We start from the raw sequence: 27,863 nt of genomic DNA on the forward strand, positions 1-27,863 counted from the left end.
GGGGATGAACGCTGAAGAGGGGCCCCGAGTTATGGGGTTGGGGACGGCGAGAAGGTGCAGAGGAGGGCGCCGGCGCCAGGCATCCAGCGTCGAGGGATGGCGCCCTCCTACCGCGCAGCGCGGCCGCCGAGCGGTCACGTCCGGAGCGGGTCCAGCGCCCTCCTCAAGCCCACGATCCTCCGCCCCGACTGCCCAGGGGTGTGTGCAAGGAGGGGGCCGCGGACGCGGGCGGGTTTGTCGTCAGGAAGAAGCGTTGACATTGAACTGGTGCGTGCGTGTGCGCGCGCGCGCGTGTCTGCGTGTGTGAGTCTCGGGGAGGGAGCCCGGCTGGAAGCAAACCACGGCCTTCGGGGAGCTGAGCCGAGCGCGCCCCCGAGCCGCCGCCGGCAGTCGCTGCGAGCGCTGAAGCCATTCATGATTTTGGTGACGTTATTCCAGGAGTGGGCGAGAGGGGGGCGGGGCCTCCCGCGGCCGGGACCCGCCCCCGCCCCTATAAATACAGCTTCCCGGGCTCTTTGTGGGGCCGCGGGCTCGGTGGGGAACCGAGAGCTCCGTGTGCTCTGCCGACGCAGCTGGCAGCGGGGCTGTCTCCGGAAGGCGGACCGGCGAACGCCTAGTGCCCGCACTCCGCCGCCTGCCGCGCCTGTCTGCGCCCCTGACATCCTTCCTCGGGACGCGGTGGCCGTTTTTAAATCACAAGGGCGTGGGTCAGCCTCCCCTCGGACTTCATGTCTGTGTATTTCCCCATTCACTGGTGAGTATCCTGCGCCCTCGGCGGGCATCCGTCTCGCGGCCATGGCTGCGGGGCCCGGGCGCCCGCTCCTGCGGGCTCGGGTGCGAGGGCAGCAGGCGGCGCGGGCGCCGGCACTCACCCGCCGCCCCAGCCCGTGCCGGAGTCAACGTCAAGGTTGCAAAGGTGGGGGTGGGGGCCGGTGGTGCCGAGAGCATCCAGACAAAGGGAGTGAACTCGAAGCCCTCACTTAAGTGACGGCTGGGAGGGTGCGTATGTGCTGGTGGTGGGGTGGGGGGAGCACCAGGGATCAAGCCTGAATCCCGCGAACAGAACCCCCAATGCGGAGGGCTGCAGGAGGCACGCGCCCCGGCTGGCGCAGGGGGCTCCTGCTCTGCCCCGGCCCCTCCCCTTTTCCTTTTTGTTCGCATGCAAGGCTCCGCGTCGAGGCCGGCGGCAGCGGGGCTGAGCTGGTGCAGCGGCGGCTTTTGCAGAGCTTCGAGGGGTGGGGAGAAACGCTCTCCCCACACGGAACCCGATGAAAGCCACAAGCAGCAGCACCAGCACAAGCTGCGCCCTCTCGATCTCATTCCTCCTCAAAACCCCATGCGCCTTTGTGGGGGCCCGGGCTGGGGCCGGGGAGCCGCTCTCACCCGCCGGGAAGAATCCGGGGCCGGGCCGGGGGGCGGAGGACGTTCGCACGGACCCGGGATCTGGGCCGGGAGGGATGCGCCGCGGGCGCCGCGCTGCTTGCGGAGCGAGGCCCCCGGCCGCGCCGGCTGCCGCTTCCTTCCTGCGCCCGGGAAGAGGAGGAGCGGCCGCGGGGGAGCACTGACGGCGCGGGAGGGCGCCCTCAGGTGCGGGCACGGCGGGCCGGACCCGCGGGTTCCAACTGCGCGCTGTCCCGCTCAGCCCAGGAACCGGGAAGTTCCTGCTTCTCGCTTCAACTTTTGGGGCCCGCGCCGCAGCCCGGAGCGAGGAGCGAGCGCCCCTACCCCAGGCGAAGAGCCTGGCGAGAGCCCCGTGGGCCCGTTTCTTTGGGGGTCGGCGGCAGCCTTTCCAGGACCCGGGATGAATCCGCCTGTGGAGTCCCCTCCCCCCTCCCTTCCTGACCCTAACCCTTGCCCGGAAGCCCAGCATCTTCGGTCTCTCCTCCCCCACCCTGGCTCTGTCTAGAGAAATGAACTCTCAGAACAAAGTAAAAATTCCCCCACCCGTGAGGCTTGCGTACCCCCTCCTTAGGGGCGCCGCTCCCCTCCCGCCTCCCTGGTGTGTGAGCAGCCAGGTGCCATGTGGGTGAGACTTCGAAGGCTGCTGGAGGCTTTGTGCCCCTGGCCACTCAATACTTGCCAAGGTGGGTGTTAGGGCCCATCAGGCCCATTATTATCCCCTGAGAAATTAAGGGAAATAAAATAATTGGGAATTATTTTATAGTTGATTAGCTCTTCATAGCTTGCAACGGTTTTTCCACCCCAGAGATGAGCCATTTAGCGTAAGTGTGATACATGCATTATTAGCATCATGGTAAGAAACAGGGCACCTGTGGCTCAGAGAGGTTATATTACTTGTTCCAGATCACACAGCTCTTGAGTGGCAGAGCCTGGACCAGACCTAATGCTTCTGTTTCCAAATCCAATGCTGTTTCTACTCTCTGTAGTAATGATGAAGTGAAGAAGAATCTAAGGAGACCCCTGTTTCCTTAGATGTAGTCAGTTTAAAGCCTTGCCGACATTTATTTATTTTGTAACTGTGTAAAGGCATGATGGTGAAAATATTGGGTGTTGTGTCGGGAATGCACTGACTGGTATGTACTATTTGGCATTATGCATTCGGGACCCTGTATGTGCCCGTGGTTTGAGTGAGGATAATGGAACATTTGTATCCTGCTTACAGAGTACAAAGCACTTTCACATGTCAGCCATTGGTGGGCCAGCTTGGCTCCTCTGGAAATTTCCTCTGCAATCAGAGTCCGGGCATCCTTAAGGCTTTTAATCCAGGGGATGTTTTTCAAGCTGTGAGCTTGCAGCTGCTGTGGCTGGACTAGAGAAGGGGGTTGGATGGCAGATGTGAAGCCTGCAGAAAGCTGACCCCTTGGGGCTTTAAGTGGGACATTTTGCAAAAAGGAACACCAGAGAGAGAGGAAGAGAGAGAGGAATTTGGGAAGGCAGCATTATTGGACTTGGTTTCCCTGAAGTTGACCCGTTATCATTATGTAATAATAATATGCAGTTCCCCTAGAGACGGGTTGAATTGGTTTTAATATAGACAGATGGACTCAGCTACCTACTGTTTGGGTTTTTTTCTAGTTCTGTCACTATCACAAAGAAAATCCAGAGTGCTCTGTGCCAGTGGGGACTTGTACAGGAGAGGAGGAAAGAGAGGTTTGCCAGAGCGGTTTTTAGGCAGTTTCAGGGCTTTGTTGGCTGAGGCTGAGGGCCCTGATGCCCTGGGCTTATAAGGCACTTCCTCAGGGTGTGAGCTTGTTTTTCTGTGAGTTCTGTTTTGAACACCTCTCATCCTGCCTCCAGACAGTCCCCTGATCTAAAAGCAGAAAGCACCAAGGATAGGAATGTGAAAGTGCGTGTGTTTGTTGACTTTTGGTCTGGGTTTCTTGGCAGCCCCGACTATCTGCGATCTGCCGAGATGACTGAAGTGATGATGAACACCCCATCCATGGAGGAGATTGGCCTCAACCCCCGAAAGGATGGCCTTTCCTATCAGGTGAGTTCTGTCCTGGGTTCCTTCCGGCTCTTTGGAGCTGGTGACTCTTGCTGGGGTTGGAGGCAGATGTGGTTCTGTGTCCCAGTGCCACTTGGAACAGCTATGTGACCTTGGGAAAGTCTCCTCATGCCAGTAAGCCTCAGTTTCTTCATCTGTAAAATGGGGCAACAATAGTCCTTACCTCAGAGGATTGTGGTAAAGATTCAACTTGATGAGATGCTGGGTAGAGGGCATTCATGGTGCCTGGGACACAGTAAGGGTTCAGTAGGCATGAGCCAATGTCATTCCTTAGTCATCCCAGCTGCTGTGGACTCGCACATTCACAGCAACGAGGGGGGGACGTGATTTGTGCCGTCGGTTCAGACCAGCACTTCCCTTCACGGCCGTGCCTTGGCAGGAGAAACATCACCGTGAAGGGTAGCTTATGGGGAAAGGTGATCGGGTGGAGGAACATCTGTGTCAAATGCTGCTTTCTTCCTCAGGTGGATGGTCGACCCACTGAGGCCACCAGAGTTAATGTTCAAAGTACTTAGAATTGAGGAGACCTTTCCCCAAAGGCAAGCTATCAGATTTCCGGCGTCTAGATTAGAGATCATCCTGCGTGATGGATGTTAAATACATGAAGACCTCAAAAAGTGCCCTAAGTGTGACCTTCAGATTCCTAACACAGTGCTCTTCCTCCCTGCTATGCACTCACCTGCTGCCCCCAGCGAGCTACACAGCAGCTTGATATCTCTGGGGGCGTGAACTGGAGAGTTCCGAGGTTACTACTGTGGGAGAGGAAGGAGTCTATTTTTCAGGGAAGACCTTGGAGCTAGGGAAATTGTGTACAAAGGGTGTGTGGCCTGGGGAAGACGAAAGGGGTGTGATGGGCCCATTCAGCAGATACGAAATGAATGTCTGCTGTGAGCCATGCACTTAACAAATGTTACTCATTTACTCTTGACCATAGCTCTGAGGTGGGAGTTCTTGCTCTGTTTAACAGACAAAGAAACAGGCTCAGACTGTAGCAGACCCAAACTCCAAAGCCTTGCTCTTCTGATATGTCATGGGTCTGTACCTGGAGCTGGTTCTTGCTTAGAATCTAGACTTGCTCTGGCTAGTCATTCTGTAGAACCATTCCAGGGCATTTATTTTGTAAAGGAAGAAACAAATAGGGAGCTGCGGGCATGTGATGGGGAAGGGGTTGATCAAAGAGCTGAGATGAAAGCTGAGTTCGTGTAAGGTAACTTGGTGGGTGACAGCAGAGTCACCTCGGACTGGGAGGCTCAAGAAGGCCCCTCTGTTCAGTGTCAGTGTCAGGGTCTGGCCAAGCCCCTTTAGCTGGCTGGAAAGAAGTATTCATGTTGCCTGAGGAGATGAAGGAAGTGAGGGGGATACCCTTTCCTGGTTGGTTTTCTACCCTCCACCCCCAGAGTGGGTCTGAGAGAGACCATCGAAGGCCCCACAGCCTGTGGGAGGGTAGAAGTTTCCTGGCCCCCCAGCGAGGGTGTTTTTGGATACCAGTTTCCAAGCCACTGAATCAGACTGAATCTCTTTGTGGTTACAGGTGAGATTTTCTCTCAGTTCTGGGTTTTAGCATTCCATCACAGAACCCTTCCAAACACAGTCGTCAGTATATCTTGTGTGTGCTTTTCACGTTCTTTTGAACATGTCCCAGGACCAAGGGGCCACATCCTACCGCGCTGTTTTCTCCGTCTTCAGGCCACTGCCCGAGTGAGGGCCAGGACAGGTGAAGGGGTGGAAGGGGCTGCAGCGCGGGGGGAGGAAGGCTGACTTGGGGTTGCAGCGGCCGGTGGAAAATCAAATCGCCTTTGGGCTCCCAAGATGTCATGATGCCGCCTGATGAAAGAGCCCTAACTTTCTCCTAGTGGTGCTGGCCTGAGAGCCCGGTTCCCATGGCCCCTCAGGAAATCTCCTCCTGCTGCCCGGGTGGGGGCTACTGTCCACTTCCAAAATATCTTACCTAGAACTTCAAAGTACTCTTGTCACCAGATTTCGGAAAGGTCCTCTGGTTGCCTGATGAAGAGAAAGGGGAGAGCATCATTTTTCCTGGGCACTTGCTGCGGTGGGCACTCTGCCGAGGGCCCAGGTCTCCCATGGGAAAGCAACATGGGCGTAATACCCAGAACACAGGCAGTCTGGGGCAGCGACACAAAGCCATGGTCTGTCCAGGTACGGATGGCCATGAGAAGGCTTGGCCGGTCAGACTGGGGCTGGGCCCTGCGAGAATATTAGGACTGGGAGAGAGCACCTCCATCTCTAATCTAATTTTGTTGCACGCCCAGATACCCCCCTGGCTTGCCCCTGTTTATACCAGCTGCAGGGCCCTGCAGCCAGCTGATCTGACAATTGTCATATGACCCATATCCTCTGGGCCCACTCAGAGCTAGTGTCATGCAATTAAACACATTCCCACCAGAGCTCTGGGACGGCACTGGCCGAAGCCCATCCTCTGTGCATGTTTGGGCTGGGCTTAGATCTGGGGTGGGACATCTCAGAACTCTGTTCTTGGCATCCTTCCTGAGGGTAATAATAGTACATGGCTTTTACCAGGCCCTGCTTTTCCAAGGAACTGAAAGTGGGAAGGAGACATCAATCCCGACTTGGCAGATGAAATAGAATCTCAGGCTTGTGATTTGACCTTGAGACAAGGTCGTAAAATAGATAGGCACACTGGACTTCGTCAATCATTCCCCCACCTTCCAGACCTATGCAAGAATGAAGCTTTCCTAACTTCTCTGCCCCAGATGTGACCTTTCTTCTTGCAACATCTGTGGCATTTGTTCTCTGAAACGATGCTGCCCTGCGCTTTGAGGATATGGGTCCTGCCCAAGTCTCTGAAGGCAGGGGATGCCTTCTTTCCCTCTTTGTGCCCATCAGCCTCCCCAGCCCAAGATGCATGCTGGCTCTAGGTCTTTCCAGAGCAGGTGCCAAGTGAATGGTGGTTGTTTCGATGAGGTTGAATCTCCTGATCCAAAAGCTGGCCATCTTCACTTCTACTTTAGAATTTTTAAAGGGTCTTCTCTGTTCAGGCCTACCAAGGCTTCAGATAAATATCTTTATGCCCTGGAAAATTCAGGTAAGCCCTACCTTTCATGCTTAGGAGTTAGTGTCGTTTTGTGAGCATCTATAAAAATCAACAGAGCCAGTGCCTTGTTTCATCTTAACATTTATTCAGAGAGTCAGCTCGATATGGGAACTCCTTGTTTGCACACGCATTTGGCATGAATTATGGCATCTTGCTGGGTGGGTGGGTAAATGGTTACCCGAAAGTCTGAGTACATTCTGGGCAGGCTGCGAGGAGTGGCTGGTTCACTGGGGCTGAGTGAGCCATGAGGACATTTAAGTCCCCAATGGCTTTGGCTCCCTCCCCTCACTGCATTCGTGGGCCTCCCGTGGTGCCCCCACCTGTGGCACTGGACGGCTGCCACCTCCACCTTCTTACTTGGCCCCAACTCAAGGAAGCAGGTCAGTGGCTGCCTTGCGGGGCCCTCCATTGGATCCAGGGGCTCTAAGTATGTAGCATTTTGGAGTGCCTCTCTGATGGGGTCTCCTTTCATGCTGCAGCTGACCCGGCCTGGGTCCTGTGCGGGGAAGGGTCCTTCGCCTTTGTTTGGAGACGCTGGCCGTGCCCCGACCCAAGGGCTCTCGTCATTCTGGCCTTGCTACCTGCCTTGCCCCAGCATGGCCTGGGGAACCTTCTGCAATCTTACCACCCTCTCTAAGTTCTAGATAGAGGTATGGCTCCTTGGTTTTCATTTAAAATTGCCCCTTCTCAAGCATCGGGACCAAGATCTGATAGCTCTGTCCTTCCCGAAGCTCTTTAAATTCCTCTCTGATCAGCTTGCGTGTCTCTGACTGGCTGCCCCTTGAATTCCCTATGCTGGGCTTGGTCACAGACTCCTACCACCTGACATCCATCCCCAGTCCGACAGGCAGCGAGCTCCCCTCAGGGAAGCCAGGGAGGATGCACTATAAACCAGAAGGAGCTCACTCTTCACACACCACAGTCTTCCGTGTCCTGTGCCTTCCCTTTGATCCGCAGAGCTCAGGACTTCCCTGCATCCTTCCCTTCGCTTCCTAAGACCAGAGGGAGGGAGAGCCTGGCTTTTGCACTGTCGGGAGGAGGGAGAGTTGAGACGGGGGGTTGCTGACCTCTTGCCACAGTTCTGTCATTTGCTTCTTGCAGTCTGAGAGCCTGAGTGGTAGCTCGGCATTCAGGGCGGGGGTAAAGCACTAGGCTGGCTGAGAGCTCGCCTCTCCCTGGACGGGGATCTCTCAGTCTCCTCTGTCTGCCAGGCCCAACAGCAGCAGGTTCTCTCCACCCTCTTCCTGCTGCTTCCCTTTATAAGAAGCAGCAAATCCTGTCTCAGTGAACAGGCTCTTGTTAATCTCTAAGTCAGGCAGCGGTTCAGAAACCCTCTCTGTGTGGAGTCTTTCTTTAGGAAGACCCCCTGAGCCTGGCCCCCTCTGTGTGTTCCCACCCGTCCAAATGCACGTGTTGAAGTAAATACCTGATGGGTGGAGCTTCCTCCCCTGGTTCAAGTTCCTCCTCATCCCTGCCTCCATCCCCCACAAGCCTTGCTCAGGGGGCCATTACAGGTGGAATCCATCCACCGCCTCTGTCTCTTCCTCCTCGTGGTGACCCCCAGTTGTGTTACTCCACATGTTTGCAAGAGTTTTGGAGGCCCTGCTGCGTGGCCTCACGGAAGTCCCATGGTCCCTAGGAAATCATCTTTCACAACACCAGACTTAAAAAGCCTCAATTGTCCCTGGAGGGAAATAAAGCTAAAATTGCAGAGCATTTGGCAGGACGCGTCCAGCTATGGACACGACATGTTACTGGAATCACAGCAAGTTTTCTTTCTCCTCTCCCACCCCCTCCACCCCGCTCCCTCCTTGGTACAGCTCATAATAGTGTGAGGCAAAACAGGCAGTTCAGGCCACCTGGGGCCAAAGCCCAAGGAGCACCTCGTTTTTGGGTGGGTTTGTGTCGACACACACACTGCCTCTTTTTGAGTCCGTGCCTCCCTTGTTCAGATCAGCTCTACTTTGTATGCGGGACCCGGCACCTTCCTTCTTAGGCCCAAAGCCTTGACACAAACATCATGTTCACTGCTTTGGAGTGCCCCCGGGGGTAAGGGCCTGCAGAAGGCTGGAATCGTCCCCCTGGGCCCCCCTCCCCTCCCCCCACTACACACACTGTGGTCACAACAGTGAGTCTGTCACACGGCCAGGGAGAGAACAAGCTTTCTTCACTTTCCTGGCCACCGTGTCGCACGCTAGAACCGAGCAGCCCAGCCTTCTCTCAAAGGGCCTGTGTGAGGCCTGACGCCTCTCCACAGCTGGTGTGTTCCTCACTGCCCTGAGCAGGGGCTGTGTCTCAGGCTGCTCTCTGTCCCTGCGGCGCGGGCCCCCGCGTCCTGCACAGAGCGGCGCAAGGAGCGCGGGGTGATCCATTGGCCCCTTCCCCTCTCCCTTTCCCGCACGGAGAACTATCCCTCTACCGTGGCCATCCCACAGCAGAGATTTTTATAGGATCAGCATCTTCTTGACATCAGCCCAGTCTTGCAAGTTGAATAGAAAGGAGGATTGTACCGTTGGGGAAAGGGTTGAGTTTGGGTGGCGAATCTTGTGACCAGAGCCAAGAGCTATTCCTGGGTGTCTAGTGAATGTCCTGAAATGATCTTTCAGGTCCAAGTCCTGAAATAATCCTCGGAGGATATGAAAACAGGCCCTCATTCACATGGGGCTCAGAGTTGTCAGGCCTTCACTCCTTTCCAGTTCAGAGGTGCTGGACCGCCTCTGTTACCTCTGGCCTCCCCACCTGCCCTTCTCTTGTCCCTGAGCCCACCCCAGGAGGATTCTTGATCAGATCCTGTGTCTGCTGCCTCATTCGTCCCTTATTGCACAGACCTGTCTTAGAAACAAATTAAAATTTGCCAGAAGTTTCTCCAGACTATCGTGCAGCTAGCATTTTGAATTTAAGGGAAGTTTAGGAGCTCCTTTGGCCCCCTGACTGCTAGAATTAGCTGCCCTGCACTGTCAGAAGCTCCTTTTTGGGGTAAACTGTAGAGAAGAGGCACCCAAGCATTGAGCTGAAGCAGCATTGACTACTTGTTTCTCAGCCACAAATTTTACTGGAGCCAGTGGGAAGGAAGGTTCTGGATCTCTCACCCGAAGTAGAATTGGCCTGAGCGCGAAGGGCATTCACAAATCTCAGTTCAGAGGTGGTTGGCTTCTAGGTCTGACCTTATCCTAACTTGAATCTGAAGGTGGTTCCCAGACAGAATTAATAGTATACCGTGAACTCACCTCCTGCCTTTACTTTGTAGAACACTCGTCCACCCTTGGATCTGAGAAGCATCCTTGGCTTTCCCCAATTCCTGAATGTGTTTTTCCAGACACAGCCCTGTGTACAAGCTCTAATTTAGGAGGTCACTATTAGCCCAAGGCGTGTGGGCAGCACCGAGCTCAGCCACTGATCTCTGTGGACAGAGCCCAAGGTGCCTGCTCAGACTCATGTACTCATCACACACACACTTGCAGACACTCCCATGAACACCCACATGTGCATGCACGTGCACACACATACACACACTCACACACTCATTTTTTTTTTGTAAAGATTTATTTATTTATTTGAGAGAGTGAGAATGAGAGAGAGTACATGAGAGGGGGGAGGGTCAGAGGGAGAAGCAGGCTCCTCGCTGAGCAGGGAGCCCGATGCGGGACTCGATCCCGGGACTCCAGGATCATGACCTGAGCCGAAGGCAGTCGCTTAACCAACTGAGCCACCCAGGCGCCCACTCACACACTCAAAGGGCAACCGGTGGAATGTTAATAGGGGTTGTCTTAGATTGGAGTGTTGAGATGGTAGGAAAATTTTCTCTTCCTTTCCCCCCCTCTCCAGTAATTTCATATTTTCACTGATAAAGTATGTATTTTATTGTTCTCATGCTTCTCAAATTTTAAAAGTAACCTCTGCCCGTGATGGAATTTTAATTTTCTTTAACCTTTTTGTTTTCTAAATGACCATGATCTCACCATGCCCACGTCACAGCTGTTCACGTTTTAGCAGCTTTTCTTTCTTTTCCAGCGCACTTAATGTTTTCACATAGCCAAAATCACAGAGCTGTGGTCTGCTTTTTTTTACTTACCAGTTTGTAAGTCATCAGCATCACATCATGACAACTGACTTTAAAAATGCTTCAAAGGGGCGCCTGGGTGGCTCAGTTGGTTAAGCGACTGCCTTCGGCTCAGGTCATGATCCTGGAGTCCCTGGATCGAGTCCCGCATCGGGCTCCCTGCTCGGCAGGGAGTCTGCTTCTCCCTCTGACCCTCTCCCCTCTCATGTGCTCTCTCTCTCAGTCTCTCTCTCTCAAATAAATAAATAAATAAAATCTAAAAATGCTTCAAAGCCAGCATTTTTAATAAGTGTACAATGTTAGATCCTAAAGTGATGACATGATTCTTTTTACTGTTCCCCAGTTGTTGAAAACTTTTAGATTATATCCATTTTCCCTCTTATAAATAATGTAATAATTTACATATCAATCTTTATATATAATATATATAATCTTTATATAATATAATCAATCTCTGTCCATAGTTGATACAATTTCCTCAGAGTCGAGTCATAGGACAGAGTTTCTAAGTCAAAAGTTGTTAAGTGTGTGAGTTTGTGTGTGTGTGTGGGTGGGTGGATGTTATATGTATAAAGGCAATACTTATTCCTTCTAGAAATTTTGAATAATTTAAAATACAAAAAAAAACCCATCCATATTTCTATCACTGAAACATTTTGGTATGTTTACTTCTAGTATTTTTGTATGCATTTATGTTTAAAAAAATAAAATTGGGATAAATATGTGTATGCTCTAGTGAATTTTTTTTTCACTGACTATAATTTTGTGACTATGTCCATTTGTTTTTCTTTATAAAAAGGCATTTCATTTTGTTACGTGCCACTTATTACTGCTGAATATTTAGGTTGTGGCATATTTTGTTCCTGCAAAGAACATTGCTCTGAACATCATTTTACGTAAATATCTGCACAGACCTGATTTCTTTCCTTAGAATAAGTTCTTGGAAGTACAATTACTAATTCAAAGAGATTCAATATCATTAAGCCTCTTGATTATATATTACCTTAAAGACAGAAAACAAATAGAAAAGTTTATCAAAATAGAAGCTCCTGGCATGGAGAGCTCTAGCACATAGAATTTCAGGGGTGTAAAAGCTATCGACATGAGATCATGAAAGAGCTCTGGGGCTAGAGTCAGGAAGGTGGTTTATTTCAGAGTGTTTAGGAGATGTTGTACATCTTCTTCTAGTTTGTTAATTGCTTATTTTGAGCAGAGATGATAACAACTAATGATGTTTAGGCAGCATCTAGCCAGCATTGCAAAATAGCTGGTGATCATGTTTTTGTCCCTTCGTGGGTATAATGACACACTCGGGATTACAGATGCATATGGGTCGGCAATTGCCCTACTTGTCTCCTTTATTCTATTAATGACGTTGGAACACCATGTGACCTTGAGGAAGACCAGTGAAGTCGCCTCCGCCTGGAGACCCATGAAGTTTGGAGAGATGCAAATGTAGTCCCCTAAGCCATCCTGCTCTTCCGAGGTTCCAGGTCTGGCTCGTGGACTGGTCATGGTTTAGAAATATGGCTTCCCTGGAATCCAGGATGGACTGGGCTCTTAGAAGTAGATCTGAGCATAACAGAAGTTTTGGGCCCAGAACTCGGGGGCCTTTTACCCAACAACTGTGCAAGCCTCAGGTTCTTTGCAACAAATAAATGCTCCAAGGCAATGTTCCAGTAGGGTCCACAGACTCCTGGTGGTTTACAAAGTCTGTTCAGGTATTACACAAGCTTTAGAAATGGTGGTATATTTTTATGGTTACTACCTATGACAAGTAATACTAGTTTTCCATCTCTGTAGTGATACAGAGTTTCATTTTTATATGTTTTAAACAAATGAGTAAAGAAAAAAGATAATTGAGCCATACTATGGTTGTGGACATGAAGGCGTAATTACCATGGTATCCAACTTCCTGAGGTTGGCATCACTATTGTTATCATGAAGGAATTTCTTTTCTTCGACTCTGGTATCCTCTTAGATGAAAGCATTCTTAAAGATCAGCTAACACTAAACCATGATTTCCGTATTTCTTTGGTCATTTGCCCCTCACATGTGGCAGTTGAAGCATGAGGATCCTTCCTGGCTGTTTTCCTTGTCAGCCTAAGATGAGAGGTTCTCATGCCAAATTACTTCTTAATGATGCTCCATGTATATATTACTTGATGTTTTAACAGAGTGTTAAAACCAGCGGACAGCTGCCCCTGGGGTTCACAGAAACTTTCCAAGGGATGTGACAGCAGAGAGCATTTTCGGGAAACCTAGTTCCACATCTTCAGCCTCCTTGTGTTGCTTTGCTAAAATCCCATTTCCTGAAGCTGGGCTTCCCCAGTTTCTTTGCCTACCTTCCTGTCAAGCTTGCCCTCCTCCCCCTTGCTTCTTGCCCTGCTGAGTCTTTTAAAGGGACTTCCCCAGGTAGGGGCACCAAACAAATGGGCCATTCAACATGTTACTGCCTAGGAAGCTCCATAAATCCCGCCTATCTATCACATGGAGAAACCAATAAAAAAGATTACCTTTGTGTGTAACAATTACTTGTGGTATGTTGATTGATCAGTTACATACATAGCTGCCAGGAGCCAATCCAGATTTGTTGTTGTTGGTAACAGGCCTTAGGGTCATTTGACATAAAAATACTAACTATCCATTTATATAATAAATATGTCTCTTTATTGCAGAGAAGTATGAAAAAAGCTAATAACTAAAAACATTAAAATTCTAATGAACAATAGGATGGAGATACAGTTTCAAGCAGAGAAAAGAGTAAGATTTTAGAGCTTGTGTATGAGTTTATTTTTTTAAAAGATTTTATTTATTTATTAGAGAGCACGAGCTGGGGGCCGGGGGCGGGGTGGGGGGGAAGGGCAGAGGCAGAGGGAGAAGCAGACTCCCCGTGGAGCAGGGAGCCAGACATGGGGCTCCATCCCAGGACCCTGGGATCATGCCTGAACCAAAGGCAGATGCTTAACCAACTGAGCCACCCAGGCGCCCTGTGTGTGAGTTTTTTCATGGGTGATGGTTGATACCGAGTTGCTTTGGTATTTATAAGGCATTGGGTGCACTTAAAAGAGTGGTATAAAAGTTCTATTTTAAAATGTTAATGTTTGTAATATATCAGAAGTTTTAGATGTCAATTTAAAAACATGTGGAAGGACACAGGGTTTTTCCAGATTCTTTTAGAGAGTAGACAAATGGGTGGACTCAAACTGGCAGTAGGGCATCTCAGATGTGGGAGTGCACGTGACAGCAGGTGGCATTGGGTCACGTAGGTGTTCTTTGGACATAATCAGGGATGTGAATTTCAGAATCTCTCAGCACATGGGCTACAAATCTGGATAACTGGTTTCTAATCTTGGCTTTGCTCCTACCTCTGTCACCTCAGGAAACTCACATCCCTTCTTTTTGGCCTCGATTTCCCCATCTATACGGGAGAGAGTGGATTCTATCACTTTTGTTAGAATGTTGTATAATGAGGTGAAATCCTCCATCCTGATCCTAGATCTGCCCACTGGGAGTTTAAAAAATCTGCTCTCTTTTCCTCATGTCAGCCTTCTAGCTGTTGAAGGCAACTTCATATTCCCCTCAGATCTTTCCCAGTCTTAAAACATACCTTCCGTCAACCTTGACTTAATGTGGTCATCCTCTGGAGGGTGTTTTTTTCTCTAGGGCAGCAGTTCTCAAATGTTTTGATCTCAGCCCCTTTCACATTCTTTAAAAATTATTTAGGACCCCCAGAGATATTTGTTTATGTGGGTTATGTCTTTTTTTTTTCCTTTCTTTTTTAAATTTTTTTAATTTATTTTTTTATTTGGGTTATGTCTTTTGATATTAAAATGGAGTGTTTAAAATTTTCATGTTTTAATCCCTTTAAAATAACAGTAAAACAATTACATGTTAATACAAATAACAGTTTTATTTTTTTAATTTATTTTTTATTTTTTTAAAGATTTTATTTATTTATTTGACAGAGAGAGACACAGTGAGAGAGGGAACACAAGCAGGGGGAGTGGGAGAGGGAGAAGCAGGCTTCCCGCCGAGCAGGGAGCCCTATGCGGGGCTCAATCCCAGGACTCTGGGATCATGACATGAGCTGAAGGCAGATGCTTAACGACTGAGCCACCCAGGTGCCCCTAAATAACAGTTTTTAATAAAGATAAATATGTTTTCAAAACCAAACCCAAACCAAAGTTTAGTGAGAAGAAAAGCATTGTTTCACATTTTTCTTGCAAATTTGTTTAATATCTGGCTTAACAGAAAATGGTTAGACTCTCATATCTGCTTCTGCATTCAATTTGTTGCCGTACGTGTTGGTTGAAGTAAATGAAGACAATCTGGCCCATGCAAGATCTGTTAGAAAAGTTAAGAAAAGGAAGAAATATCTTCATAGCCTCATTCAGATATTTTTCTTTGCTATTTCACCAAAACTCAACAAGTGGTAGTTTCTTAAAGGTTAGCAGCAACGTGGAATCTGAAACCTTATCAATGAGGTTTTTGTGCTCTTCCATTCAAATCCAGCAGTCTGTCTGGCACTTCGAATCCATCTTTTGCCCATGTTTGGTTTTGTAATGTGGTGTGTTGATCATTTGGAAAATACACGTTCACTGAGTAAGATAGATCTTCCAAATATGGACACATTACATCATAAAACATCAGAAAGTCACATTTATTTGTGCCTTTACCAGTCTCATTAGAAAGCCTTCAAGTGGGGCACCTGGGTGGCTCAGTCGGTTAAACATCTGCCTTCAGCTCAGGTCATGATCCCGGGGTCCTGGGATTGAGCCCCGCATCGGGCTCCTTGCTCAGCGGGGAGCCTGCTTCTCCCTCTCCCACTCCCCCTGCTTGTGTTCCCTCTCTCACTGTCTCTCTCTGTCAAATAAATAAATAAAATCTTAAAAAAAAAAAAAAGAAAGCCTTCAAGTATTAGAGAGCGGACAAGTTTATGGTGGCTGATACGATTTATGCTTGAAAGTTTGATTTTTATCATTGGGAACAAATATTGTTAGTCATTTTCCACGAAGTGACGTGCTTGTTTTGTTCACTTTTGAGGACATGTCCCCCAAACACCCAAGTCAAAACAACCATGCTTTGTTGGGCAGTCACATTTTCAAGTAAAAACGGTGTTCTGCGGGAAAGTGGCTAGTTCAGCTGACGACTCCGTCACATGAGTGCTTTTTCTTGAGATGACCATGGGACTTGGAGATGCAGCAGAGTGCTGTCTGCTGGCTTTCCGCTTTATCACATACAACACTAAAACAACATGTACTTAAGAGTCAGTATTTTTTTTTAATTTTTTTTTTTTAAGATTTTATTTATTTGAGAGAGAGAGAGAATGAGAGAGAGCAAGCACATGAGAGGGGGGAGGGTCAGAGGGAGAAGCAGACTCCCCGCCGAGCAGGGAGCCCGATGCGGGACTCGATCCCGGGACTCCAGGATCATGACCTGAGCCCAAGGCAGTCGCTTAACCAACTGAGCCACCCAGGCGCCCAGGCGCCCTTTTTTTTAAATTTTTTTTTTTTTTTTTAAGAAGGAGTCAGTATTTAACAAAAATTCATTTTGACTGCTTTATCAAGGGTATTAGGTCCTTTTTTTTTTTTTTTTTAATTGTTTGAGGTGGCAAAGAACGTAATGACCACCAGGACAGTCTGCTGCCGCAGTATTCATTAATTCTTGCCAAGGGGCCAGCAATTTCCCCCACTGGTGCTGTTTGTGCCACAGTGCAAGTGTTAACACAGGGGGACAGGCAAATGACATCTTCGTATTATTTAGAAAGTATTTTATCTCCGTGGACACTTCTTCCATGAGAGGAGCTTGAGATCTGAGCTTTGAGAAGCGCTGCGCTAGACCGAACAGGAAGACTATGTGTGATCAGAGGACAGCAGGGCCATCGCCTCCCTGCTAGTGTAGACTGCTTCTAGGAATACAGCCCTGTTCGTTTCAGTGTTGTAGCCTCAACACTGTAGCTGTGACCAACTGAATTCTCCAGGCCTCTCTTCTAGCACCTACCGTCAAGCAAGGATTCCTATTTGGGAGAGGGAAACAATGTTTTTAACTTAAAGAAAGGTGGGTCCATTAGCTGATGACCCCACTTTGGGACAAGGTGAGTTGGAGATGATGGATGTCATCCATCATGGGAGGTGGGAAGGGGGAAGTGCCGCTGTAGATTGGGGAATCCTCCACCTGTGATGGATGGGTGAAGCCAGGAAGCTGAGTCTGAAGAGAAGCCTAGGATGACACCTAGTCTAGGGAGGGCACAGGGAAGATGAAGGTAGATGGGTCAGATGAGCCAGGGCAGGGGCATAAGAATCAGGAGAGACCATGAAGCCTGAAGCAGGCCGGATGGCCTGGTGGGGTGCTGCAGAAGTGGTGATGAGTGAAAGCTGAGCAAAGGCCCTGGGGCAGGGCTGTAAGGCTGTCCTCAGAGACTTGAAAGAGTTGTTTCCATGCAGGGATGTGTTTGGAAGCCACGTGGAAGGGGTCAGGAAGGGGATTCCAGACAAGGGTGGGAAGGCTGTGGGACTAGGCCACACATTCAAGACTTTTGTCTCCAAAACAAAGAACGAGAGAATGGTTGGAAATGGCAGCCGTGCCATTCTGGGCTTTCTGAGAGGAGGTATGGCTGTGGGACATTTGGTTAGTTCCAGTGGAGGAGGATGGAGAAAGGGATCTGTCATCCCCAGAGGCCCAGAGGTGACTGGGAGGCATGTCTTCTTTCTAAAGGGCAATGATAACCTAGTCAATAGGATGTGGGTATTTGAAATCATCTATGCCAGATAACTGCAGTCTTTCTCTCACTGCCCTAGAGAGCTTTAAGAAATGTTCTTTAACCTTCCAAAAGCCCCATCAGCTCACTGGGCCCAGAGTTATCAGTAGCAATTAGTGCTAATTAATTGGAATTTGGAACTCTTGACCTGCAGGATGGGTGTGTGTTTGAGAGATGTTTATGAAGGATGGTGTTTATCTAGAGGATTTCCTTTTCTTTTAAGTTTCAGGGCTGGAGGCTTAAGCATCTTTAATCCAAAGGAAGGAGATCCAACAGTTGTTACAAAGCCTTAAATCTCTCCTCAAGTCTCCTATAGGATTAGAGACACCAGAGAAGGGTAGGAAGGGGTGAGGTGGATATTCCAGAGCCCCAGGCCAGGGGGATTTGAGCAGAGTGAGAGCGTCAGGGATGGAGAGTGAGGTGACTGGCATCCGGCTGGAGATGAGACTGTTCTTCCTGAATCCAGTTAGGAGCTACTCTGCCATTTGCTCTAATTCTTTCTGTTCTTACTAACCACATGTCACTTTGAAAAGTCAGTAAAATGCAAATAGCTATGATGATGATGATGAAATAGCAGGAGGCAAGTATTTCAAAGAACATATATATATTCCTTGCCTTCACATGTTGTTGGGGGACAAAAAGCAGGGTGACTTTTCGTTTGGATTAGCTGCTGCTCATTCATTCAGCCCTTGGCAGAGCAGGATGCTGGTAGAGATCTGCCCATTGTTAGAAACCAGCCCCTCCTAGGAAGGAATAAACACACAAGGCCAATCCATTGTTGTTCTGCAGGAAAAATAAGAAACCCAGACGTTGGGAAGCTGAGGGGCAGTCCACTCCTGGGCAGCAGGCCCCTGGAGTGGACTGGGGGGCGGGGGTGTGGAGGTGCATAATGGGGAGATCGCTAGCTGCAGGGGCTTGCACTGAAGACCAGGATCTGGACAAGACAGTGGCTTTTGTTCTGCCTGGCCTAACCCATGCCCTGGAAAAACAGAAACACTGGGAGAGAAGTGAAGTCAAACCCATTTCTCCAAAGAACCTGGTCTAGAATTGTTGAGTGCAAGCCCAGGAGTGCTGCTCACTTGCTCCTGGCCCAAGCCGTTGGGACTATTGACTTTTCAGTCCCTCACTCTAAATGCTCCTTGGGGACCCCAGTTTTACCTAATAAGAACCATCATTAGGAATTTAAAGTTTACAGAACATGTTCACACATACCTGTGTTTGATTCTCTCCAAAGCCCTATGAGATGGGGATTAACATTAATCCCAATCTATAGATGAAGACAGGAGGGAAATGGGCCACCATGGCTTCGAGCCCCTTGGGTACTATGTGGCACTCAACATGCAGGAGCATGTGATCCTTCCAACAATACTATAAAGTAGAAGAAATCCCTTCCTTGTTTCACTCAGGAGGCAACTGAAGCTCAGAGAAGTTAAAACGACTTGATCAAGGTCACAGAGATAATAAGACACGGGGGTAAAGTAAAAGCCCAATTTTTCAGACTCCTGGTCTACCAGCAGTGGGAGTGGGAGTTTCCATTGCAGGTTTGAGGTTGATTATGCCCCCTCTGGAACCAGAGAGGGGCGAGGCTCACTGCATGATTTTGTGTGCAGAGGCAGATCCCTCTCAGCGCCTTGGGGACTGCCTGGTGATTCACCTCAGGCCCTTTGCCCTACCTCCCCTCTCCACCCCACCCCAGCACACCTCATCCTTCTGTTAGAGCCCAGCAAAGAGGAGCAAGATGCCCACGCTCTGGAGGTCTCAGCTTGCAGAGCTGGTAATGAGCCCTTTGTGTGTCCAGTTCGCCACCTTTCATCTCCTGCTCCCGCTGGTGTCCACTTTCCCTATTAGCATCTCTCGGCTCTTTGCTGAGCCCTCGGCCCTCTTTGTGGCCAGCTCGAGTTGTTTGTCAGGAATGATGGCTGAGGGATGCGTGCACTCGGGGGAGGGCTGCTTCACCCAGAATTGCTCACATTTTCCATCCCAGGTGCCAGACATCTCTCCTCTCCCCACCGCAGAGGCAGCGAGGTTTAGGTCACCTGGCTTAGAGGCAGACAGTTGATAGCTAGGCCCCCAAATTTCAGGCCTTTGGAGATCTGATATTACCTTTCAGTTCCCCCTCCGTGGGTGAAATGGGAGCTGACTGACCAGCAACTCTTATACTTAAGCAAAAAGCCTTCTAATTCCTCACCCCCCAACCCCAGACTTCTGCTGTGAGGCTGCCCACGTTGGCCCATCAACCAAACCTCCTGAGCCATTTTCCTGGACAACCCTGCTTTCATGGTCCTCATATTTAACTATTAATGTTTGCACTGCCCACTGCACCAGCCACCAGCCACCAGCCACATGCAACTGTTTACATTTAAATTTATATTATATTTACACATATCAGATAAATTTACATTACTAAAAGAAAATTTAACAATTTAACCTCATTTCGAGGGCTCAATAGCTGTATGTGGCCTTGTGCAGCTAGAGAACATTTCCACCATCACAGAAAGTTCCAGTGGACAGCTCTAATCTACACAGCCAGAAATGCCAGTATTTTGGCGTCCACGGTTCATCTCACAGAGCATTTCTTCCTCAGAGAAGGTCCTAAAGCTCCCTTGACCTTTCAAGTGACCCCATGTGAGTTCCCAAAATGTCAGGGCCTGTTGGGATTAGAGGCCACCTGGCAAAGGAGGCCTCTGAAGAAGTGTCCTCTGTAAGATTCACGAGCACCAAGTTTGCACGCCTGCCGTTCCTACACAGTGGGACGTGCAGGACCCAGCCGGGACCGTGTGTGTGATCTTCAAGACTTCACTCCACTTGCAAAGGAAGGAACTGGGTGTCTATGAGCTTCATCCAAGCCATCAGCCGTGGCAGCCGAGTGTGACAGCTGGGTAGCTGGATGTGGAGTCCAGTGTTGGCAGAAGGAGGGAAGGGCAGGGCTGAGAGAATCACAGCTGGGGATGGATGCTTCTAGATCTGCCCTGCCCTCTGTGGGGCTTAGGGTGGGAAATGCTTCTCAGAGCCTCCCATTTTCCATTCTGGACCTCTTGGAAAGGAGTCTTTGCTGCAGAGGGAAGAGAAAAGGAATTTTTGTCCCCCCTTCCGCAGTCCAGAGAGAAGGTGCACATTGGAGTAAGAGGTTTAACCAGAAGCAGTTTCTCTTTGGAGCAGGGGTGGTTCTTTATTCCCTGCCAGCTCCTGCAGGCAAACAGCATGCCAGGCTGGCCTACCGCCCCAGCCCTACCTGTCATGTGCTTGGCAAGTCCGACTCGAGTCCTTTTTTCCACTGCCTTCCCTACCCCGTCACACTGCAGTTGCAACCTCTCATTTTTCTGCTGCCTAGATGATTAAAAAGCATGACTTAGTGGAAAAATCTCAACCTCCTTAGGGTCAGCCTCTTAAGCAGCTGTTGGAGATAAGACTGTGCTGGCAGAATACTCAGCAACACTGTGCAAGGCTTTCTGTCTGCATGTGAGGAAATGAGAAGCTGATTGGTTCTGAGTGCATGTTGTTTGGCTTTGGAGAGAGCTACAATTTTCAGAGGCATAAATTGGCATTATTTGATAAAAAAATAAAATCTTTGCTGGAAAGGTGAGATTATTATAGTGATTTTTTTTTTTTAAGTGCAGTGAGCAGGCTTTGTAAAGGAAAAAAAATTTTTTTTTTTAATGGCACCTGCTTTGAGCAACTCAGGGAGCAAAGTTCTCTGGCAATTGAGCAGTATCAGAAGTTCACTGCTCAGACTTCCCCCAACAACTTAAAAGACTTAATTTTGCAGCTCCTGGTATGCAAGGCATTGTTTGGAGTTATTTTAGTTACCATGTGAGTATTACCACCTCTTGCTTGGAGATTGAATACTTACTGACTATCGTCTTGTTGAAACAGCTCCAAAGAGGACATTTCCAATTTTATTTTATTTTATTTTTTAAAGATTTTATTTATTTGACAGAGACAGAGATAGCGAGAGCAGGAACACAAACAGGGGGAGTGGGACCAAGAAGCAGGCTTCCCGCCGAGCAGGGAGCCCAGTGTGGGACTCGATCCCAGGACCCTGGGATCATGAGCTGAGCCGAAGGCAGACGCTTAATGACTGAGCCACCCAGGCACCCAGGACATTCCAATTTTAATTCAGCATATGTCCTCATCTTTGTGTTTGCCAAGAACTTGTACCCATCTAGTGAGACACGAAGGTCACTTTGCTTTTCAAAAGGAAAAACTGAGTCACGGGCAGTTGGGAGGACTTGATCAGGGTTACGGAAGTGACGTCAAAGACACAGTGAGAATCTGGGGTCTGTGGCTCTACACAATGTGTTATCAAATGAACAGCTTATTTGAAGTCCTACAGGTCTGAGTTCAGGTCCCCATGCAGCCACTTCCTAGCTGTGTTACCTTGAGTAAGTCACTTGCTTTCTCTGTGCTTTAGTGTCCCCCTCTATAGAATAGGGCTCACACTACTACATACTTAATAGGATTATTGTGAAGGTTGAGATTCTACCCAGCAAATTTGCCTGACTTCTCTTCCGTCACCACCATCATCTTTTTTTTTTTTTTTAAGATTTTGTTTATTTATTTGACAGAGAGAGACACAGCGAGAGAGGGAACACAAGCAGGGAGAGTGGAAGAGGGAGAAGCAGGCTTTCCGCTGGGCGGGGAGCCTGATGCGGGGCTTGATCCCAGAACCCTGGGATCATGACCTGAGCCGAAGGCAGACGCTTAACCGACTGAGCCACCCAGGCGCCCCCACCATCATCTTTTTAACATCTTTCCCCCCTAATTTTAGTTAAAGGCCTATTCCCAGCCTGAAACAAAATTACACGCTCTCCACTCCCACCGTGCTCCTCCCCCTTCTCTTGCACCTGGCCTCTCTGTGTCTTGTCCCTTTTGCTCTTCTTTGGCTCGGGTGATCCTAATTAGAATCCAGTTGCTGGGACGTCACAGGTAGGTCAGAGGGTAGATGCAGGGGCCCAGGTCTGCACTGAGCCAGGTGTCCGTCTCCTTTTGATATTTCATAGCTCTGTCTCAGGTCCTGAAGATTTAGAAGAACTGTCTAGACTGGGAAGCTCATCTTCTAGACTGAGCTGCCCAGAGGTCATCCTGGCACCTAAGCTGGATGGGCAGTTGAAGCCCAGAGTCTTGCCCACCCTCCCTGGTCAGTTTGCAGTCTGTAAAATGGGCATCCATTCACTTTTCAAAAGGCACACGCACTGAACACAGCAGATCTAGGTTTGAATCCTGGCTCTTACATGTGTCCATCAGAGCCGAGGATCTCACGGCTCTTTGGGCGTGGTCAGGCCTACATTAGGTGACATCCAAAAGAGCTTTGCAAACTGTAGTGTGCTTTCCACTTGCTGGATTTCCCGTTGCTCGCTCGCAAAGCCCGTGCATGGAAGGCACCTGTGTTTCACCCTCATGCAGGGCCTCCAGCTCCAGGTGAGGGGCAGTGAGGAGGGGCCCAAAGAGACCACTTGCCCTGCTCAGCACATCGGCTGTGTGTGCACAGCGCGGTCCCAGTGCGGAACCGTGGGGTCGGGGGCATCAGGAAGAGAAAGACTGGAGTGGGGGTCCCTCTCCCCATGCCTCCTTTCTCCCCAACTCGTCTGGCCCCTCCTCTGGCTTGTTTTCCTCCTGGCTGCCATTACCATACTTTTTATGAGCCTGTTAAGTCTTTAATGATGCCTGGTTGTGCAGCTGGCTTAAGGCTTAATCCCCAGCAATAGGGCTTTATTGGATAAATGGTTAATAATCACTTGTCTGCAGGGATTGGGGAGGTTTTTTTTTTTTTTTTAAAGATTTTATTTATTTATTTGACAGAGACACAGCGAGAGAGAGAGAGCACAAGCAGGGGGAGTGGGAGAGGGAGAAGTAGGCTTCCCTCTGAGCAGGGAGCCCGATGCAGGACTGGATCGCAGGACCCTGGGACCATGACCTGAGCCGAGGGCAGATGCTTAACGACTGAGCCACCCAGGCACCCCAGGGATTGGGGAGGTTTTGTTGAGGCCCTGTCGTGATTCCCGAAAGCCCCATGTGGCCTGTGACGTGGCCTGTGACCGAGCCAGCACTGCTTGGGGCTGGGGTGCCATGAGATTGGGCACCACAGGAGCTGGGAAGCCCTGAGTTTGTAGGAGAGCGTTTCTTCTCCCTCCTGAGAATACAGGACACTTGCCTGTTGCTGGGGGACTGTCTTGATCTGGCCCAGGCCCTCTGCAAATGTGTCTCCACCCACTCCCGATTTTTGCTTTCCTTTCTCTTGCCATTAACAAGCTGTGTGACCTTGAGCAAGTCCCTTGTCCCCTCTGGCCCTTGGTTTCCTCATCTACCAAATGGAGAGATTGGAAGAGATAGCCTTGAGGACGCCATGTGGCTCTCAATGTCTGTGTTCTGTGAGCCTCAGTGTCCCAGACAGAGGCTCCTCTCTCCGGGTCTTGGGTGTGTCACCGAGGGCTGCGGATGGCAAGGGACCAGCAGCCCATCGGATTAAGTACTTAAGCTGCTGGGCCAAGAATTGGGTCAGCTGCAGTCACAGGGCACGGTGTGCACAGGGAATCCGCAAAGCCCCTCATGGCCTGGTGCGGGGTTTCTCCCAGTGCTGGGCAGGACACACAGTAGGCATTAAAAAAAGAAGCTTCATTGACGGGACTCTGAAGAGACTTCCAGGTATAGAACCGTCAAGGAGCCAGGAGCTGCTCACAGGTGAAAAAGGAGCCTAGAATTCTGTTCGTGGCTTGCCTGTGACTGGGGCCATGCCAGCAAATGTCCCTGATCAACCCTGATTTGGCCTTGACTTTATAGTCGCAGCGAGATCAGGACCCATCCCTGTGAGGGGCGGGGTGTTATTGGGGCATGGGCATGGGGCTCAGATGGACCTGGGTTTGAATCTCATTCCTAGGCTGTATAGTTTGGGCCACCTCCTTCTTCAAACCTGGGAGTCTTTAAGATAGTATTAGCAGCAGGTGTTTTCAGCACGACCGTATTGGTTCAAAGGATATGTGTAAAGCACCTGGGACTAGGCGCTGGTGGTTACCCCGGGAGGCAGCCCGTGACATGCTTTGGGCTGCCGGGGTGACATGCTGCCTGCAGGCAGGTGTGGCCTACTATGGATTACATGATTTTAAGTTCTTTTATCTGAAAATAAAAGACAAGAAAAGGTTTGAACAGAGCAACACCACAAATTTAGGGGCACTGCCCTGAACACTTGCAGCTTCAGGATTAAGGTCTGCCGAGGGACGGTTTCCTGGGTGGCCCCAGAATGTGCTCCCTGGCTCCCGCCTTAGGGCTCCCTCCCGGTGTCCCGAGAGCCCGGCACGGGTGCTGGCACTCAGCGGGGGCTCAGTTCTCCACGCGTATGTGCCGCAGAGGAACGGGATTTCTCTTTTCCTGTACTGTAGGTGACCGGGACTCGCTCTGCTTTTCTTTCAGATCTTCCCCGACCCGTCAGACTTCGACCGCTGCTGCAAGCTCAAAGACCGCCTGCCCTCCATCGTGGTGGAGCCCACGGAGGGCGAGGTGGAGAGCGGGGAGCTCCGGTGGCCCCCCGAGGAGTTCCTGGTCCAGGAGGATGAGCAGGACAACTGTGAAGAGACAGAGGAAGACAACAAGGAGCAATAGAGTCCCTGCCGGCTCCCTCGGGGGCTACACCAGACGGCATCTGTCCCTGAACTGTGTTCTTTCCCATTGTGATGGAAGAAGGGAGTGAGCCACAATAGTTCTGAAAATGTCAAATGATGGCTTCCGTTTTGCACCTGCAAATCACCGAGCTGGTTTTCTTTTCTTTTCTTTTCTTTTTTTGAAATGTGCTGGGCAGTGGAGCCCTCTGCGACAATTTGCAAGCCTTCTGAGAAAGGAAGCTGCTTAGAGCAGGGGTGGGGGGTGCGGGGAAGTGGTGCATCTTTGAGATCGGTATCTGAACCTGCGCAGGCTAGAGGCAGCCGTGGGATTCCAGTGGGCTCTGGGGGTGGGGTGGGGGGAAGGGGGATGTGCATCCCGAGCAGGGAACATTCAGGGTAAGAGAACAAACGGGAGACAGGAGACGGGAAGAGAAAATACACCGTTTGAAAGGAAGCAGCGAGCAGAGGAGTGCAGCCAGGAAGTTGCCCGCCCGCGGGCATCTGAAAACAACGCGTTCCTCTCTCTCTCCAGCTCTGCCCACCACCAGCCTTTGTTTTTATTTCAGCTGTGTTGGTCTGTTCACGGGAGGCTGGCAAAGAAGAGCAGTAGAAACTGGCTGCCTGCAAAGCCGGCTGGAGGCAAGCGTGGGAAAGAAGGACTCCCTGCCCCTCCCCCACCCTCTGCTCCAGCTGTGACAGGTTCTGGAGGTTTCTTAAGAGGCAGCACTCTTGAGCTTCTCTCTCCTGATTTATCCTTTTGCCCTCCCCGGCCCTTTGGGAGTGACGGGAGCACTTCCCACCCTTGTGGGAGGACCGAGGTGGACGCTTGGACACGAAGCTCCCTCGCCACTGCTCCCCCAGGCTTGCTCTACTCTGAGCAGAGGCACAGAGCTCTGGCTCTACCAGGCCGCCCTCCTTCTCCCTGGCATCACCTCTGCAGCCCCTGGGCGGAGCAGTCAGGCAGGGGCAGTTCCCAGCCTGACCAGCGGCCGCACCCACTCCCATGTGGGCTCCTGGCCCGTTTTTCTGGTGGGAGCTGAGTGGAGAGGAGACTCTGTTTCTTGTTGGGGAGGTGAGCTTTAATGGCGGTCCCAAATCTGGGAATTATCAGATGGGGCTAACAGGGCTCTCCTATAGCAGCCTGGGGATCAAGTCTGAAACTGAAGGTGTCATGCCATCACCTGGCTTCTCCTTGCGCTCCAGACGTGGGTGGGTGGATGGCACGGTGAGGGAGCACTGGGCATGGGTCCTCGTCCCTCCCCACCTCTCACCTGTCCCCTGTAAGGGCACAGGTGCACAAGAAAGCTAGCTTTGGACTTAGAGCTTCTTAGAGTTAAGAACCATCTGGAGCAGCAGGTTGCAAGACACACTCTTCAAACCTTCTCTAGCTCACAGCGTGAGTGTGCAGCCAAGAGGTGAGCTCAAGATCCTCCTGGAGGCTGACCTGGGCCAACAGAGGCACCCTGGCTGCTCCCCAGTGGGTCTAGGTTGACCCCAGTTTGGGACTTATGCGTAGAGCTGTATTTAATACCTCAAGGTTAGTGTGGTTCCGGGGAGCTGGGGCAGGATGAGGGTGTGCAGTTGACATCTCAGCAGGATTTGGTTCTGGGAAGCTGACGCTCACGCCTCCTCCCCCACCGCCCCCCGCTCCCTCCCCCTGTGTTGTCTGCTTGTGTTACACACACCAATGGCAATAACTTCTTCCAGCTCCTTGGCAGTGGGAGAGGCCCGCAGCCTGTACCCCCAGGGCGTCTCTCTCGTGCTCCCGCTGGTTCTGTTCGGGCTGCAGAGAGTCCTCCCTCCTTCCTCATTCCCTCACAGCAGCATGTCTCATCCCGCACCTGCCTCCCTTCGTGGATGGGGTCTTGCCTTTTAAAATCCTGTGTTTCTGTGTCCTTCTCATCTGTCCTGGTCTTGCCGTGTGATGGGAACGTGCTTGTAAACTGCATAACAAATCTACTTTGTGTATATGTGTGTTTATGGGGGTGACTTATTATTTTGCTGGTCGCTAGACACCTTTGTATGACCCTTTGGAGTCTGAGCAGGCCGGGGGCTGACAACTCGAGTCAGGACCTGCAGCAGCGAGCCTGTGGGAGGGACCCAGCCACTCTTGGACAAGTGGCTGAGCTCCTGTCTGGCCTCCTATTTTTTTTTTTTTTAAGTAACTTGTGTGTATTTCTAACTGATCGTATTAAAAAAACAAAAACAAAAACAACCCTAGTATTTCAGTAAAAATGCCTGTTGTAAGATGAACCTCCTGTAACTTCTATCTGTTCTTTTTTGAGGCTCAGGGAGAAACTAGCATTTTTTTTTTCCGAACTACTTTTTGTCACTGTGACAGTTGTAAATAAAGTTTGAAAATGCTTTCCACTCTGGTCTGGTTTCCTTCTTTTCTTCCACCTCTGCTGGAACTGGACGAACACAGCACTGAGATGCAACTTGCATGGGAGGCGGAGTCAGGAGGCGATCCAAGTGAGGTTCTGTACGCATCTTGCCTGGTGGCCCTTCCAGGGTGAGCCCATCCATGGGTTTTTGTCACCTGGCTGAATGAAAACAGCCTTCCCTTCTGTGCTAGTGGTTCTAAACCCTGGATGCATATCGGAATCACCAGGAAAGCTTTTTAAAAGTACAACTACCTGGATTCTACCCCCAGAGACTTAGATTTCAATGGGCTAGGACGAGGGCCAAGCATTCATATATATATATATATATATATATATTTTTTTTTTTTTAGAATCATGGGGAGCTTTCAACAGACAGCCACAGTTTTAAGCCACCTTTTTTTTTTAATTTTTTTTTTAAGACTTTATTTATTTGTGAGAGAGACAATGAGAGACAGCATGAGAGGGAGGAGGGTCAGAGGGAGAAGCAGACCCCCCGCTGAGCAGGGAGCCCGATGCGGGACTCGA

The 27,863-nt window shown here is 50.1% G+C and overlaps 1 protein-coding gene across 1 annotated transcript; it reads left to right on the plus strand.

Annotated features, from left to right (window-relative positions):
* Positions 1-506: 506 nt before the first annotated feature.
* On the plus strand, positions 507-27,324 carry LBH (LBH regulator of WNT signaling pathway). Its single transcript, XM_035000839.1, has 3 exons — positions 507-754; positions 3,349-3,451; positions 24,767-27,324. The coding sequence occupies exons 1-3, from the start codon at positions 729-731 to the stop codon at positions 24,953-24,955; spliced, it is 318 nt and encodes a 105-aa protein (XP_034856730.1). The 5' UTR covers positions 507-728; the 3' UTR covers positions 24,956-27,324.
* The last annotated feature ends 539 nt before the right edge of the window (positions 27,325-27,863 follow it).

This window comes from Mirounga leonina, unplaced genomic scaffold, assembly GCF_011800145.1.
Source record: "Mirounga leonina isolate KUSES-001 unplaced genomic scaffold, KU_Mleo_1.0 Mir_125, whole genome shotgun sequence".
NCBI classification, from domain to species: Eukaryota; Metazoa; Chordata; class Mammalia; order Carnivora; family Phocidae; genus Mirounga; species Mirounga leonina.

What these genes read in the sequence shown, in the direction of transcription:
- LBH (XM_035000839.1), top strand. Translation starts at nt 729, where the DNA reads ATGTCTGTGTATTTCCCCATTCACTG. An exon ending in GTGTATTTCCCCATTCACTG is followed by an intron (nt 755 to 3,348) that starts GTGAGTATCCTG and finishes GTTTCTTGGCAG; the next exon opens with CCCCGACTATCTGCGATCTG. An exon ending in AGGATGGCCTTTCCTATCAG is followed by an intron (nt 3,452 to 24,766) that starts GTGAGTTCTGTC and finishes CTTTTCTTTCAG; the next exon opens with ATCTTCCCCGACCCGTCAGA.